The sequence below is a fragment of the Camarhynchus parvulus genome, chromosome 2, assembly GCF_901933205.1.
Source record: "Camarhynchus parvulus chromosome 2, STF_HiC, whole genome shotgun sequence".
NCBI classification, from domain to species: Eukaryota; Metazoa; Chordata; class Aves; order Passeriformes; family Thraupidae; genus Camarhynchus; species Camarhynchus parvulus.
Genome location: NC_044572.1, coordinates 44931651 through 44949576, shown reverse-complemented (window position 1 = coordinate 44949576; position 17926 = coordinate 44931651). Strand labels below are relative to the sequence as shown.

General features: G+C 43.5%; 2 protein-coding genes across 6 annotated transcripts in view; one reads left to right on the top strand and one right to left on the bottom strand.

Annotated features, from left to right (window-relative positions):
• Positions 1–6062, top strand: part of TRAK1 (trafficking kinesin protein 1) — a 117099-nt gene extending 111037 nt beyond the window's left edge. For all 5 annotated transcript variants that reach the window (XM_030944051.1, XM_030944052.1, XM_030944049.1 and 2 more), the window contains one exon: positions 3088–6062. In XM_030944051.1, coding sequence (XP_030799911.1) covers positions 3088–3886 — 799 coding nt within the window. In that variant the 3' untranslated portion in view covers positions 3887–6062. The remainder of the gene's footprint in view (positions 1–3087) is intronic.
• A 4867-nt stretch (positions 6063–10929) lies between these two features.
• CCK (cholecystokinin) lies at positions 10930–17305 on the bottom strand. Its single transcript, XM_030971840.1, has 3 exons — positions 17198–17305; positions 15381–15635; positions 10930–11325 (listed from the first exon to the last, which is right to left on the bottom strand). Exons 2-3 carry the CDS (start codon positions 15631–15633, stop codon positions 11189–11191), a joined length of 390 nt encoding a protein of 129 aa, XP_030827700.1. The 5' UTR covers positions 15634–15635; positions 17198–17305; the 3' UTR covers positions 10930–11188.
• Between the last annotated feature and the right edge of the window lie 621 nt (positions 17306–17926).

Sequence of the window (17926 nt, the reverse complement as noted above, 5' to 3'; positions counted from 1 at the left end):
AAAGGCATGAAAAATAACAGTATTGAATATGAAAACCTGTCAGGTGGAAAGGAAATATATTATATTTAAATGTAACTTTTCTGCTTCGCTTTCTGAACTAAGTTGGTTATTAGTGGCCTGGCTGGTTTTTCTTTACTCTTTTCTGTCTTTCCCTTTGGCACAATTACCGAAGAGATCCTCTTATATGGCTGCAGTTCTAATTTAATTTTTTTTTGTTATTGTTGAATTGCTGTCAGTTGTGATCATAATAAACTCTTTGGGTACTATATCTAACAAACAAATCAGTCAGAAAAGACAGCTAAATTCAGCGCATTTTCAGCTGCCTAAATGGAAGTTCATCATTCGTTCAGGAGAACAAAGAGCAAAACAAACAAAATTATGTTTTCAGCAGATGTTTAAGGAGCTCCTCCTTACCAACCATAAATGATTCTTCACAGGTCATGTGAGGAGGCGGAGAAACTGCGTTATGTCTCATTTTGATGAGAGGAGGTATAGGGCAGACACTGTGACCCAGCGTGGTCAGGGGTGAGCAGCACTGCCAGCAGCATCCGTGTTGGCAGGGTCATGTACAAGGAATGCTAGTGTGTGTGGCACCAGCTAACCCCAAGAGGTGTGGCATTTACCTACCTGGTTGCATTTGAACCTGTGCTACCCCAGGTGTTGCTCTAACCTGACTAAATTTCATCCAGCTAAATGAAATGCTCCTTTATTTGTTTCTCTTCTCAATCTAATACTGAGACCATCACTGGGCTGAGCTGCTGAGGCCACTTTGAGTCTGTTTCTCCAATGGTGTCCAGGGCACCCTGTGGCGTTGGTCAGTTTGATGGGGAAAATATTTCCCAGTTAAAGCAATGCCAAAATGATCAAATGGGAAAAAAAGCAGCATCTGCAACTGCTTTCTTGCAGGGATGGCTTGTTTTTTTAATTGCACTATAGTGTATAACTGTGCTGAAAAATTACAAGAAATACTAATCTACATGCCTGTGCAACTGAAATTTGTATCTGGAAAGAGTGAAGCTCTCTAAACTGTTGGAGTGGTATAATTTTCATCTTGTGACTAGGATATCTTGGAAGCCTGGTAATTAACACCATATGTCTGGATTTCTGAAATGTATATGATCATACATTGTAGAAAGTCAGTTCATGCAGTAACTTCTCTTTGTTTTCTCTCCCTCATGCTTCTCAAGACTTCTGTATTCTGTGTTCAGCTGTATGGCAGATGCACCACAGTGGCTGTCACTGCTTTTTAGCTCCACTGGAATCAGAACTATGAGGGTCCAGCTTTAATCAGTGCTTAAGAGAAGAATTGTGAACTAACTTCTTTCCACTCAGCCTTGCCTTCAGACTGTGTGTGCTGCTGCAGTGGGTGTGTGTGTCCTCCTTAGCAGTGCAGGTGGAGATCCTTCTCCCTGCTGCTGCCCCAGCCCAGGCAGAGAGGACACGACAATCAGGATGTGCCTTAGCTCATCTGCCACCTGCACTGACAGCCACAGCACACACGGGGGTGCAAGGAGACTGAGTCCAGAGCCACTTAGCAAGGCTGCATTTCTAATTAAATCCGCCAGTTTTCTCAAATAAGTGTTTCACTACAGTATACCAGGAGGAATATATGGGATTCCTCTTGCTGAATTGCAGCTGCAGTTCATCTTCCTCAGTGTCACTTGCTTATGGTAAAGGTTGGTACAGTTCTAAATCATTGTTAGAGACCATGTTGGTCAGATTCTATTTAGTCTTGGAAAGAAGACATGACTTGGCATTTCATAGCATCAGGCTAAGATTTTCTTAATTAAGAAGTGCCTTAAAGATATGCTGATTTTTAGACCAAGGGACTAGAGTTTCCAGTGTTATGTGAATTCACATTACCTGCTCGCTGTAAACCATGGATCTAGATTATGTTCTGAGCTCATCAGAAGCTGCAGCTCAGAGCATTCCAGGGTGTCCAACTTGATATGCACAGTAGTGGTGGCTACACAGAGTTCATTAATGTAAGGTGAAATGAGACTGAAAATTCCAGTCAAGACACCTTCTCAGCCCCTTTTGTTCATATGGGCAAAAAAGATGTAATTTAGTCATTGGCCAGAGTCTCCAACTAGATTGTCTCAAAGTGGCTCTTTGAAATGCTTTTCTTGGTGCAGAGAACCCCACTTAAGTAAAAGTCTCACGTTATGGCTGAGCCAATCCAACAGCACGGCTCTGCTGAAAAGGGAAGATCCCACTCTGTCCCCTGTTCCTTCCCCTCCCAGTTGCTTAGTTTTCCCACTGTCTTGCACTGGCTTTACTTTCTGTCTGACTCTTTGCTGAGTGTCTTGTACTTGCTAACCTGGCAAGGTGAAGGAGTAGGTTTCCTTCTTTGAATGGTGGTGAGGTCATGTCAGTGAATCCTTTGTTAGCATCAAGTGTTGCTCAAGACTCTTTAAATGCCATTAGAGGGGATGAGCCCATGCTTAGGAGATATTACTGTGGAATTATTTTTTAAATTTTTTTTGTGTGTGTGTGTGTACTTGTGGCAAAGACCATAATTTGCCCATGGTTAGAAAAAGTTGGAATTTTTTTTTCTGAAGGTGCATGGAGCTCTTGGGATTCTCTCAAACAGACATGAATTTGGAGTGTCATAGGTATCCCACATGCCTTGTTTCTGGAATAACTAAGTACACCATGCCTTAGTGAATAAATGTTCAATTCTGTGTGCTCAGAAGTAGCACTAAAAAGTAGATGCCTTGCTTATACCATTGGTCCAGTCTCTTTTCTTGTTTCTTAGAAGTAACTGGGAGTTGTAACAGCCAGTAGATCAAGAAGAAAAAGTGAAGGTGTTGATCACAAACTTGTAAATAGTTTATCAGGAGAAATGTGGTGCTGGGTGTTGGCAGTGGCATTAATCCTGTGGGACTGGGCTCTGAAGTGTGCAAAGCGGAGATGTGTTTTGTGAGATCTGATGGTTTTGCACTTGTAATCACATTTGTGGGGGGCTGGGAACTGTCAGTGTCCTGTGCACTCTCCAAATGGATAAAAGGCCCTGCTCAGGGTTAAAAATCTTGCCTGTAGTAAATTCTAGTGGAGGGAATAATTTGAGTGCTCCTTTGCTTTCAGCCTTAACGCAGCACCTACTCCAGCTTGTGGCAGCATTAGCAGTCTGAAAGGCACCCCGGTGGCTACTCCCTGCACTCCTCGGCGTCTGAGTTTGGCCGAATCCTTCACCAACCTCCGGGAATCCACGACAACGATGAGCACATCCCTGGGGCTGGTGTGGCTGCTGAAGGAAAGGGGCATCTCAGCAGCAGTGTACAATCCACAGAGCTGGGACAGAGCCAGCAGGAGCACCCTGCTGAACACGTACTCCCCGAAAATGGCAATCATTCCTTCCACTCCACCAAACTCACCCATGCAGACACCTTCTTCTTCCCCTCCATCTTTTGAGTTCAAGTGCACCAGCCCACCTTATGACAACTTCTTGGCTTCGAAGCCTGCTAGTTCAATCTTGAAGGAGGTGAGGAATAAGAAGAACATCAGGAACAGCGAGAGCCAAACTGACGTGTCTGTTTCCAACCTTAATCTCGTGGACAAAGTCAGGAGGTTTGGTATTGCCAAAGTGGTGAGTTCAGGGCAAACGTCAGCTGCTCCTTTAACTGAGGACCAGGGACCTCTTCTCTGTGGGGCACAGGGACCAGTGAGGGCCCTTGTTCCTGGAGGCCTGGCACCTGACGGCCTCCCCTTGGGCTGCCCTGCTGTGACCAGTGCCATTGGGGGCATCCAGCTGAACACTGGCATCCGAAGGAATCGGAGCTTCCCCACCATGGTGGGTTCCAGCATGCAGATGAAAGGCCCAACGTCCCTCACTTCAGGGATCCTCATGGGAACCAAGCTCCCCAAGCAAACTAGCTTACGATGAAGGACTTTATTTTTACAGCTAGTCTTTTTAAATGAAAATACTCGGATTCTTTCTCCAATCTCCTTTTCCTTTCCCCACCACCCCTTCATTGCCTCTTGAGTTTGACAAATCAACTTTGTGCCTAATGGGAGAAATGTGTAAACTTTGTATAAAATGTGTAAATATGTACCAGATCTATTGTAACTAATTGGATTATTTTACTGTTCAATCGAGTGCAAAAGGCTCTATGTTATGATTGCTGTATTAAGGTTAACTTGCTAACCTTTTGAAAAGGTTTCTTTTTAAGATGCACTGAAAAAAAGTGAAAGAGCAAAACCAACAAAAAATAACTTGACTAGAAAAACGTGAATTCTGTAGCTAGCCTAACTTGAGTCAAAGGTGCATGGGAAGCTATTGAATGTGTTATGTGAGACCTCTCATTACATCACTTGAAGCATGGGAGCATTTGTGCTTCGTTAAATACTGAGAAAAGCACTCAGTTTAACATATGGTAGTTTTAATTTTGCCTCTGTAGATGAGTTGAGCTGAGTTATTGGAGTGCCTGGCTATTATGCCTGAATGGATGAAACCTTATTTTCTTTTTTCTGTTCTGTATTTGCCTCCTGGCCAGGATTTATAAACTTGAACTAATACTGTGTTGAGGTCAGCAGGCCTACTGGGTACTTGGGATATTGACGTGTTCCTACCACGGCTGTTTCCTTTGGCACACCTACACTTTGTGCAACTTCTTTCTTTGTTGTTCTTTTGTTCTGTTTTGTTTTGTTCTTCAATGCTGCACTGGATTGTGGAAGGGAAAATGCTTCACTATGTGTTGCTGCCACTGAAACATGCTTTGTCAGTGCACCCAAAGAAAACAGTTTTCACAACTCGCGAGGTAAACATGGCAGTGACTTCCTAGAAGTCCCAGTTGCGGAACAGGTCGACAGATAAGAATGTTATAAAAGAACATGTAGCAAAACCAGTGTTAGGAAAAGGTGAGTCCTTGAACCTCAGCAGAGAACCACAGAAAACATTTAGTAATGGAATGGTACAGGTGGGAAAGAGCAGCTTGCAGCCCTCGTGCTGATCTTCGTATTTCATGCATGTCAGAGACCGTGGCCTTGTAAGCAAGGTGAGAATATTCTCCACCCATTTTCTGGTTTATTTTTTCAGAGAAACTTTCTTCATCTAAAGTCAGACCCTAGCACAGGTGAAAGTAGGGGAAATGCTTTATTTTCACAGTGTTTTTAAAATGAGGAAAATTCCTGCCATACAAACATATAACTCCCTACTTTTCAGAAAGGAAACATAAGACCTCACGCAACCTTTAGTTGCCAGGCAATCCTAATTATATCACAAATTTTTCTCTGTTTTTCCCAACCTTCTGCTGGGTGCTTGTAGAAAGAGTTGCAATACCTTGGAACTGGAACAGACTGGAGGGAGCTTGTTTCTAGAGCGGAGCTCAGACATAAATATTTTTTGGAAGAGGGGATGGAGAGGAGCAAAGCAGGGAGGGTTTAGCATCCACTTTCTTTTCCTTGCACTTCTTGTGGCATCTAAAATCAAGCTCCCCGTCTGTTACCATTGTCACACTACACATAACTGCCGTGAATTGCCATTTGTACCAGACTGTTACTAAATTATTAGCACTGATAATTTCTTGTATAAATGAAACTGTCTTTTAGTCTTTGTGACGAGAGATAGGTGGGTGGTTTGTTTCTTTCTGAATGAAGTAGTTATTGCAGTAGTGCTATGGACACTAAGGATATTTTTTGAGAAAGAAAAAAAACACATCGGTCAGTTACAGCATGTGTTTGAAGACTTCTATTTATTCTATGAACTTACAATGTTTTAGTAAAATGCCATCAGCTCTGTTTGCTGTTGTATGTGTGCACTTATTGCAAGTAAATTTAAGTATCTTTTTATTTGAATGTATCTTAAACCAGTAGATAGAATAACAGTTGATTCTGAAAAAAGTCATGGACTTAATGGACCATTTTATATACGCAGAGGAAGAAAGCAATACCATAAGAGAACTTAAAGTGTAGAAGGTAATCATGCAATTGGGAATTATTATTTAGCCTTTAAATAAGCTGTAGGAGCTGTCCACCCACCAGAGAAAGCAATTGTAACACATCAGAATGATGGAATTTAATTTTTTCTTCACTAATATCAATAAAATAACAGAAAAGTTGCATTGTTGTGTGTTATTCAACTTTTTCCTATTCTTTTAAGGTGATAAATCTTCCATCTTGATCCCTTGCTCTTATCTTAGTTAAAGCAAAATAAGATACCATCCTTTGATTTTTTTTAAATTCTTAGAACTGGTTGGAAAGTTTTCAGATTTTAAGTTTGCTGAAATCAGTGAAACTTGAGTCGAAAGAAAGAAGCAAATTAACCTTTTGATTTTTTTAATTTGAATTGTGAGAATGCAGAATTGGATGTTGTATGTGTATGATGAAACATCATTTAGTGAGGAATTCAAAACAGCTGCACACATGGTGAAAGCTAAATAATGGAAAAAGCTCCCTGGAGGAGGGAATAATCAGGCAGTAACTCATAGAAAGATTAGACAGCCTCATTGAGGAGAAGGGTGTGTGTGTGTGTGTGTGTGTGTGTGTGTGTGTGTATGAGGTGGAGAAGGAAAGAATAGCATTTATATCATGTACTTGCTGCAGAGAGGAAATGGGACAGCAGCAATGCCAAAATAAACTCATGGAGGGCTTGCATTAGTGTGACGCAGTGCCCTACGCCAGCTGCAAGAGAGGCTGATGCCAGGGGCACAGCCAGGAACTGTCAGGGAGTACAGACACTCATCCTTCTTCTCTGCACAGCTCTGAGCCTCAGGGAAGCTCGTGGTCAGAAAGTTAATGGTTAACAGGAGGGATCCAGGGAGGAGAAGCACGGTGCATCCAGCCCTGCTGGCCTGGGAACAGGAGGAGTTAAGCAAGTGCCAAACTGGGGAAGGTGAGAGCTGGTTCTGAGATGCACAGGAGAGTGAGTGTTGAAACTGTCCTGCACCCTGGCAATATTCAAGTATCTCAGAAACTTTTCTGGATGCATCTTCGCTTCTGGTAATCCTCCTATGAAAGCTGGGTTGGAGGGGAGAGGAAGAGGAGGTGCTGAAAATTGTGCCTAAGACTGGGCTGTAGATGGATCCTGAAAGACAGGATGTTCTTTGGAAAGACAAGACTGGCTAAAAATGCCTTTTGAGACTTTCTTTTGCATGTATCCTAAGCACTGGATGGCCCCACAACATACTATTGTGCACAGAGGTTTAAGAGTTCCTCCCAACTCCCTGAACACATTTGCTGGCAGCTCTCTGCATTGAATTGAAAAGTCCAGCAATGCCGGTGAGATGTGTCCTGCCTTCCTTTGGTACAGACAGCAGCTGCTGCCTTTGGCTTGTATTCACAGTGAAGAATTAGCCTCGTTCAGCTGTGCTACCACATCTCCCTGGGTGCTGCTCAGACCTGCTTTAATTCACTTAACAAGCCAATTGAACCACAGAATGCTAGGGAAAATACAAGGCCTGAAAGTTACTGGTGCTAAGCAATGTCCCTGGCTACAATGTAGGCAGTGGGCTTTCATGTGAGAACTGCATACACTTGAGGAGCCAGTAATGTTTGTGTTTAAAAGATGACAGAGATCTTTGTCCTGCTGAAATAGGTTTCAAGCTGTGCTGAATCCAATTGCCGTTCAATTGGCACAGGTACTTAGAAATGATTGGAGCTTTAACAAGCCCACAGCACACATTTTTTTTCTTTCTTTAAGGGAATTTTAACGAACTTAGGGGATACAAAAAGTGAACACACAGAGAAGCCTTTCGGTGCTCTGCTGGGACATTGAAACGTTCGTCTTGTTTGACTTGCAAATTCCTCTGCTCAGGCATTGGAGAGGGGAGTGCCTGGTCTGCTGTCAGGCTTGCTGAAATGTGCACAGCTGGGCTGCAGCTGGGAACATCTGGCTGAGGCATGTCGCCAGCCCACACGCAGCAAGGATGGAGCAGCTAGGGATGCATCAAAGCCAGGGAAAGGAGAGCAGGATCCACACATGTTCCTGTATGAAATACCAGGAGAGATGAGACTGCTCCGAGTCAGGTGTACTGGTGCAGCTGAGGTTTCCCACACATGCTGCCCCAGCTCCCAGGGAGAGCTGCCCCCTTCCAGGCATGGGTGATCCCTCTCTCTTGCCTGGGTTTCCCTTCATTCCCACAAGGAGCACTTGCTGCTTGCACCCTTTTCCCAGCTGTTGTATGCACAACTCTGCAAAAGAAGAACCACAAGCTTTTCCCAAATAATTTATGTGGAGTTTGCAGCAACCTGCTCCATTAATGGAGATTTGCCCAGCATCTGTTTTGAAATAAAGTTAATAAAGCTGAAACAGAACTAACTGAACCAAGCTCATGGAGAAAATAAACTGCAATTAAACACAAAAAGGTGTAGATTTGCTATTTTGCCAGTTTAAATTTAGCACCTATGCACATGCTTTCATAAAGATAAATGTGGATAAAGCTAAATTAAATGTCAAGAGAGTTGGCAGTGCCAGAAATCTCACGTCCCAGACAGCACCAGGAGATTATGTCAATGCACTGCTGTGTATGCTGGAACCTGTGGGGCACTTCTTGGCCCAAAGCCTTTGCTGGATGCAAGGGGCTCCTACCCAGCTGCAGAGACTCCATTCCTAAGGCTGCTGTTTCCCTTGGATTAAAACGGGCAGCCTGGAGAGTGGCTTCACTAATGCCACTAGGCAGTGTTGCAGCCACCAGGGCTGCGTGACTTTCTCAGGTTTGCTGGCTCCCCTGTTTAGCTCAAATTAGCACCTCCAGGTCACCTGGCAGCTGAATGGTGTCTCAGCAGCCTTTACAGCCCTTTCCCATCTGGGGAATTTCCTCTGTTCCCAGAGGAGCAGGTGATGCCTATTTTTATGACAATGAGGATTATGTTACTGAGCTGCCAATAGCCGGCTGCTCACAGCCAGCTCCCCCTTGCCTCGAGGAACGGCACAGTGTCCCAGAGTCACAGTCCCTCTTCATAACTACTGCAATTGCCCCTGTAATTCTTTATTCTTAACTCTCACTCGTGTCAGTCAGGGTCTGAAACCATTTTTGTGTCAGGCAAAGACAGGCTCCTGGGGGAGCAACATGTAAAAGCTGCCAAATCCATCACTTGACTGTATTGAGGGCTGTGCACTTTCATAGGCATCTTCAGAGCCCTTCAGAATAGAGGAATGGGAAAATACATCTTTGTCTCTCCATCCATCTGCCTGTAGGAAACGAAACAAATGAGAAAAAGAAAAGGTTTGGTGTTTTTTCCTAATGATAACATTTTGCAGTAGTAAGGCTTGATTTGTAACATCACCCACTCCCAGCCCCCCTGCAATATATTACAATATTACATCCTTCATCAATTTAGGCCAGGAATGGGAACATTTAAAAATATTGCTTGAATGTTCCTGGCATTAATTTAAAAAGACAGCAAAGCAGAAACTAAGTTTTCTCTCAAGTTACTTTTAAAGAAGCATCCCTTTGGTGGCCAATGTATAAATAAATGCATTTTTAGAGTCATTTGTATTTTCCTGAGTTAAAAAATAGATTAATTGGTTTTAATCTCTTGTTTGAAAGTTTTGGATAAAATGGGCACTTTGCACTATTTTGCTGTGAGCAATAACCAAAATCAATGAGAGAATTCAGGTGATTTAGGACTCATTATGCTTGGAAAGGAACCTAAAAAAAGCCAGGCTAGGTGGCTTGGAAACTGGTTGACTGGGAGGAGCTTGAGAGGAAGAAACACAGAAAAGCATTTCCATGTTTTCTGTATGAGATGCACAAAAAAAAAAAAAAGGAAAAAAGGTGTTACTAGAGAAGAAAACTCCCTGTTAACTGTTTGCTGTATCCTTCTTTCACTGCAGATTCTGCCGTGCTGTTTACTCTCCCAGATGCTGCTGGGAGCAGCTCCTCAAAGTGTTTTGTGCTCAGCCCTTGGCACAACCATTTTGGGTTTTTTTCCAATGTTGGTTTTAGAAGAATTTTGGTTTAGTGCAAGTATTTTCTACGTATTGTTTTCTACACTTTGTGTTTGCCTATCAAGTGCTGTAGAAATTGCTGCTTCTTTCCTTTGGCAAGCACCTGCTTTCCCACGTGTGACAAATATATTCCTCTTTGTATTAGTGCATATGTTCGGGAGAAACTCTGTGAATTATGCAATGCAAAAATCACCTCCTTCACAATTTAGGGCATTCCTCAGATGTGAGATCCAGCTGCTGAAGGAGACCCAGGAGCTGCAGGGAGGTTGGTTACTTGTGGTGGAGGAGGAGCAGGCAGGTAAAACACTTTTTTTGCAGCATGCCCACGGGCAGAAGGGAATGATTGCAGCAACTGCAGTGTGCTGGCTTTGCACAATCTGGGCTCACTGCCCAGCTCTGAACTTGGGGTCCCCTGCCCTGCTCTGAGCCAGGTAAGAGCTGGGCAGAACCCCCCTCCTCTCCACATCGGTGGGCAATGGCCAGCTCAGCCTCTGTGATACTTGGGGCCACCTCTTTCCTGTGAGGATACTGTGGCCAGACTGCTCCCACCCCTCTCCCTCAGGATCACCTTCTGCTCTGTTCAGGAAGCTGTCTTCACCCCCTCCCAAATGAATGCTTAGCTCACCATACAGCAGGGAATGCTCTGTTTATTCTGTGATTTGCAGCCATCAGCAGAACTTTCACATTGAATTCACAACATAAAACAAATAAGCTAGGACGATGAAGCATGTTGGTGTCATCCCTCTTTTTCACTGTTTTAGCACTGTTGGCTGTTCACTGGAAACATGTGGGCTCAGTGTAAAACTCAATCCTTTGCAAACAGGGTCACCATGAAAATAGCTGGTCTTTTCTGGCAGTATTGTGCTGCTGTGTTTATATTTAGACAAGTTCCCTAGAGTTCAAAGCTTTTGGGATTGACAGAAGATTTCTCTGAAAAATATATAATCTGACTATTCAACCCATGGGATATATTTACAGTGCCAAATAAAGGCATTATGCTATCTCTCTTTTATAGTAAGACACCCAGCAACATGCAGTGACAGGACAAGGAGGGATAAGTGAAATCATTTTAATATAGTATCAATGTATGAGAAACCACAAAAGAGAGAAAATGTTTTCTGGAAAATTCTGCATATGTATATATTGCATTGTATAGTCTTACAGACAAACTTATGTCAAGTACATAATTTTAAATACTTTAAAACACTGATTTGAAAAGGACAACAAATTGATTTATCTTTTTTTGTACAGACATGGGAGTGTGATTTTTTTTTCCTCATTGCTATAGTTTGGTGTTCTTCAGGAAGAATACTCATATTCTTCAGCACTGCGGCGTCCAAAATCCATCCAGCCCATGTAGTCTCTGTCATTTATCCTGTGAGTAGGATCAATGCTCTGTACCCTGTTTCCCATAACTGAGAATCTTCCACTGGAACCTAAGGAAAAAGTGTTTGGGAGAGCAGAGAGTAAGAGGACACATTTTCCAGGTTCACTCGTGTTCTGATCTGGCTTGTGCTCATTAGCAGGTGTCTGCAATAGTTGAGATGGACCTGATACAGTCATGTAACACCCCTGTCATGTCATTGGGGAAAACATCAATAGGAACCTTACAGGTAATGTCCTGGAAGTGGCTTGGATAATTTTCTACCTCCTGCTGCAGGAACATTCTGCTCCTGTCTGACAAAAAGGAATACAGATAGATTTTTCCTTTTTTCTTCCTATTTTACTAGAGAAAGAGACCCAGAATAATTTCTCAATATTCCTATAAAGCCCCACGTTCGCTTTCTCATACTGAGAGAGCTGCTCTACATGTAAAACAACTCTTGAGAGCAAGCTCAAGCCTGAGACACCACAGCCCTGTGTTGCTTAAAAAGACACAAATGTAAGTACAGGAGCTCTTACAGTGCAAATTTGGCAACAAGCAGGGTAGAGTTATGAATCCTAGGTTTTGTGGAAAAGTGGGAATAGTCCTGAAATGGAGAAAGTTGTGTCTGGAATTCACAGTTAGAGATACCTATTGCTGGAATTATGCAGGGCTTTTTACTATGTCAGGGATTTTTTCATTGCTTATCCAAAGCCTCCATAATTCTTTTCACAGCAGGGTTGGATGCTGATTTCTGATCTTGCCTTATCCTTTCTGTATGCCTTGCTTAAGGCATCAAAGAGATAAAAACTATTTGCAAGGAGAATTTATGCCTTAAAAAAATGGGCTGCAATCCTCTGTTTTCACAGCATCACATGATGTAACTAAAAAATACAGGGGCAGGTAAATTACTTCTCTCTATACTCCCTGAAAACAGACAAAATTGATATATAACAATAATTAGATGGAGTTAAGCTTTGAGTGAGGAAGGGACAGATTTAATATATTAGTGTTCAATGCAGACTAAGGCTTGAGGAATACTTGAATTGATCAAAAAGGAAAAGGAGCCCAAATTAAATCCCATATATCCAAATCTACACAATTGCTTTGCTTTCAGTTTCTTGTGTTTTGAAGGAACCTCTGTTGACTCTGTGCTTTTATATTTCAAGGTCTTCCTCATGTAGTGCTTTATAATGACCATGACCCAGTGAAACAAAAAGCAACTGCATTGCTTTGTTAGTGGTTGCAGGGAGTTGAAGATACACACACACACACACACACAAAAAAGCCATTACGAGATGTCGTGGCTCTCTACAACATCTCTGTACAACAAAACGACAAAAAAAAAATCTTCCCTAGAACAGAATGTCTATCATTAAATGCTCATGAAGTTCATGCCATTAAATGCCATGAAGTTCACATTCATAATTCAAAAAGTGTAATTAAGGCCATGACAATGGCTCCTTAGCACAACAACCAGGCAGGGCAGAGGCAGTGCAGAACCATCACTCTGATGTTGGTGCTTAAGAGACTTCTGAGCCTGCCATGACCTGAGGGCCACAAAGGCTCCCCTGGTGCCACTCCTGTCTGGCCAGTCAAGGGCTCCTTAGAGGACATTAAACGTGCCTGTCACTGGCTTGAAAGCTACAACACCTCTTCTACACAGTATCAGATTCAAGCTGAAAGCCTGCAGACGAACATGATTGAAAGCCTGGGTCACAAATTTCCTAACAGCATCTTAATTACCTCTCCTCAGCCCACTAGAGATGTCATGTGGGTATTGCAGAATCAGTGTATGACAAACATATTCAAAGTTGTAGCAGTTCAGCTACAGGGCTGCCATCAATCCCCAAGCTCTTGAGAGAACTTAGCTCTATCACTGTTTCAACTAGAAATACTTTACAAAACCAGCCCTTCTATTAATCATGACTGCTAACACTAACAAAAGCCCTGACTCTCTCTGGAATTTTCTAGTGATTATTATGGTTTAGACAGGTGACTAATACAGTAGATGTGAGTGTTCTGCAGAGATTTCTGAAGTACTGCCCAGAGTCTTCACATTAAATGAGAATATAATGTTTTGATGGGAACACTGTATGTATGTTATAAATTAAGTAAATACTGTTTTTCCTGTGAATTTTTCTCTCCTGTAACGAGCAACTACATCTCCAAACTAGAGTCCAACTAGCCTAGTCACATCACAAGAATCCCATAATCTGCTTCCAGACTCTTTTTAGAATTAATTATATATGTCAATAACACATATGCAGGAAATTGTCCCTCATATTAATATTTACAGAAAAAGACGTCTTAAATCCAAAGGTGTTTTTTTTTTTCCGCTTTATCTGGTTAATCTACTTGGCAGTGTCAGCCACATATTTAAGAGAATATAATGGATACATAAACTAGAATGAGGAGCTCAGTTTCCATGTGGGAGGGCAACAATGACTATGCTGAGGAAAGGTAATGAGGATTCTGCTTGGCAGACTGCTGCAGTAACATTCTTATTCAATAACAGCCTTAAGTGTAGCACTGAACTGTGGAATTTCATACCTGAATTATCTTTCCACTAAATTGCATGAACAGCTAGAAATTGTTCCTTAATGGATATTGTGCATATTGCTGACATGAGATGAAATCTTTCAGACACTATTGGAAGTGATTCATTTTTCTGTTGTTTCTAGTTTGGCTGTGTTCTGAGTACACAGAGGAGTGTGCATGGCTGCATACGTAATGCACAAAACCAGATGTGGCATCTCTTAATTGCAGACCACCATCACAGATAAGCACAGGACTTTGCCTAGCATAGAGATCAGCAGGGAAGCTGTCAAGAGGGGAGGGTTAAATGATCTGCATTATGCAGGGAAAGTTCTTAGTTATATAAAGTGAACTTTATCCTAAGCACCGTCTGGGGCTGGGTGTGAATTAATTTCTCAGTGTCTGTATGGCCAGGTAATCCTAATCCTAATTACTGGCTTCTCTTGAAACCCTCTTTCCTTCTTGGATGTCTTTTCTGCGTAGAACAGGGCAAAGGCTGGAGTGAAGCTTTCATGAGTAAACTAAATTTCTCTAGTGGCTCTCGCTGAGGCTGGCAGCCAAAAGGCCACAGCAATTAGGCTGCCCATGGTGTTACTCTACTGAAACACCAAGCAGTACAGAGATGTCCAGCTCAAAAGGAAAAACGTTTTCTTGGGGAAATGTCAGTGGTCAATGATTTTGAGCCATCATTTTTACTGGTAGCACCAATGGCATGCTTTTCTGCCTATGTAAAATACATTCTGTAAGGTGTCCACAGGGATAGCTTTACTCTTATGTAATACAATTGTTTCCTCAAATGACTAATAAATCTCATTATAAGAATGCTCTGTAATCCCACTGCTCTACTGATTCTTCATGTTCTTGTTACACAGTGCCGTGGAGGTTTTAGATAACTGCAAGACTGTGTTCCCAGGCTGCCCGAGACCAAAAACCTACCAGGAATCAATCTGTGTGGAAGCAAATATGCTTTTACTTATCATTGATTTTAATTATTGCACTAATAAATATTAATTCTGTGCTTTGAAAGCTTTCATGCTATTGTAATTTCCTCTGGGAACAAACATATGACAAATCCAATACTCAGAATATTTCCTTGGTACAGGGATTTCTGACTGAGGTGAGGCTGGCCATTTGGTCTGCATTTATCCTCAGAAAAGTCTTCCTGCTCTTCTAACTTAAAATCCTGCCTCCCTTTTTTAAACTAAATTGAAAGACTTCAAGGAAAACAATTATCTGAGATAATTATCTGAGATACTACATGCTGAAAAGAGCCCCAAAATAATAAGGCAATGAAAATAGTTAAAAACAAAAGCTGGACTATAACCTTAGAGGTTTGCGACGTTTTCTCCAGTTATCTCTCTCCAGTTATCCACTCCCTGACTGAGAGTCATATAAAGATGAAATAAACCCTTTTTTTGGCAGGGGTTTGGGAGAGAGCATATGGAATGCTGTCTACTTCAGGGACAAGCAGCCAAAAATCTAAATCCTATCTTCTCTGGGAATTCACGTTAGATGATGACAGGGTTATCTCAACCCCTAGGAACCCCCGCAGGAGATGCCAGTGCCCCAGGAGCAGGCTGTGAGCAGTACCTTTTCTGGCTTGCTGGAGATACTTGGCCAGCAGGGCGCCGATGTTGGCTCTCTGGTCCCCGCTGACCTCCAGCCGCTGCAGGGACTTCAGGGGCCCGGCGGCCGGAGCGCGGGAGTGCCGCTGCTGTTCTGTCAGGCTCTGCTCCAGCTCGGCAGGCACAGCATTCCCACCGTGCGAGCCCAGAGGGTGCTGTCCCAGGCAGCTCACCGAGAGCACGGCGAGAAACACGCAGATGCACAGCCCGCTGGACATTGCTGGGGAGAAAAGGGACAGGGGCTCTTGCATGACCACATTTACTACATTTTGTGCAGTCCCTAACCCCATCTTCCACCGGGAATGCTGGATTCTGAGCAATGCGGGCACGTGTCGTTTGTTTTTTTTTTTTTTTTTGTTTTTTTTTTTTTTTTTTTTTTTTTTTAATGTAGGTAACTGCAGGATCTGTCTTAAGTTGGAAAACATGAATAGCTAAATATCCCGGCTAAAGAGGAAGGTACAGGTAATTTTGTTTCTTCCAGCCTAGTATGTACTGTGTATCTCCCTGATCTACTCAATTCTTATTTGCTTTTCTTTCTTTGGAAGCTGTATTGCATAAAAACTTAAGGGACTTGAATCCATCTCTGTGGAAAAAACTCGTGATTCAAACATTGCAGTATTTTGCCATTGCATTAAAACCCTGCTGTTATTACAGACACTCAGTTTTGACAAGTTCTATGAAGAGCCTTTATTCTAACAACCTACATTGATTTGAACTTTAGTGTTCAAGAGGTTTAATCTCATCATGCACAAAAAGAAAAAAAAATCTTTCCCCAGTGAAAGAAAAACCAAAATCTAACACACCAAATGCCCCAAAGCATTTGGTCTAACAGCTGGAGTGATAAAAGCTGTACAGTTAAAAGCTGTAAGAAATAAAGTGCAACTTAATAACTTGTTCATATTAAACAGCAAATTTAGATTTCTATTGCTTCCTTACATGTGTACTAAGCAAAACAACGTTGGTTTACTAAACTGTTTTATCACATAAGCTGAAATGATATTTTTTCCTGGAAACAGAGAAATTACTCTCAATTCTTAGAAGAAACAAACTACCTAGTACTTCATGCTATAGAGGTAATTTTCACTTGTAAATACACATGGAATATCTCAGCTACATGAGATTTTTTGAACTGCTTCAGTTCTCTAACAATACACTTGAAACAAACCTTTAAATTTTAAAAGGGGATAAAATTAAGCTTATTTACCCAACACATACACTAGATCAAAATAATTCACAATATATAAAACATGAGGGTTTTAAATATTCTCAGGAGATGAGTGAGGAAAGTTGAAATGTCAAAATGTCACTCCAACGTGGTTATTAGCAATGTACCCATCTAGGTTTGGGTACTCAGAGACTGACGGTGCATTGCACCTTTCAGCTGTCCTGAGCCCTGTATTTTTTACACACATACATGTAATTATATATATATATACATATATATATATACACACACACACATATATATATCACACACTCAGACATATCTAAGTATTAATGTCATTGCTATGGTCTCCAAACCGCGCATCTCACCACTGCTGGCCGGCTCCCTTCCCAGCTGCCCAGGGTGGGAAGCCCCGCTCGCCGCTCCCCGCGCTGGGATCCACCCGGCTGCCCGCGCTCGTCGGGAGCGGCCGGAATTCTTCTTCCCCGCCGGGAAGCGTTTCCTCCGGCACAGAGCGGGATGCCCCCCGAGCCGCGGCACAGGTGAGCGCCAGGCATCCCCATTCCCTCTGCCTCCCCGCCCTCAGCCGTGGTGCCGTCAGAAGAGGCGCTCCCTACCTTTCTGCTGCGCTTTTCCAAGGTCCCGCTCGAGCTGGGAGCACTGAGTGCCGAGTGCGCCCAAGCAGGGAAGTCGGGGGAGACTCAGCCTCGGCCCCTTAAATAGCGGCGGGCACCGAGGCGGTGTTTGCACACTTCTGACGCAGCCGGGGCCCCCGCCCGCTCAGCCCCTCTCCCCGCCCCGGGCACCGGCACCGGGGCTCTGTGAGCTCCAGGGGGGACCGGGGCTCCTTCCCCGCCTCCTTCCCCTGGGAGCGGAGGAGTGCGGAGGAGTGCGGGCTCCGCGGAGCTGCCCTGCCCACGGGCCGGCCCCCGACCGCCGCTCCCGGCTCTCCCCGCATGGAAGCGCTCGGCTGGGCACGAAGGAGCTGGCAACCCCGGCTGGCTTGCAATTAAAATGCTCCTGCTGGGGGTATGCCCACACCTCCTCCAGGTGGGGCTCCTGCCCTCAGCCCCGGCAGCTCCGGCCGGCAGGAGGGCAGAGTGTCCTACGGCTCCTTCACGGGGGCTGGTGGACAAACCCGTCTGGGAGAACCAGTGGCCCCTTCCTCAAGACAAATTATCGGGGGTGGCAGGTGCGGGGTCTGGGGCGTTGGGCTCCATCTCTCAGGCCTCCGAGGTCACAAATACCTCCACCTTCCCCTTCCTCTCCTAAACCACTGCTCGGGAAGACGGGACACTCTTTTATTTAAAAGGTAAAATAAAGATAAAGCCATGGACGATCCCCGC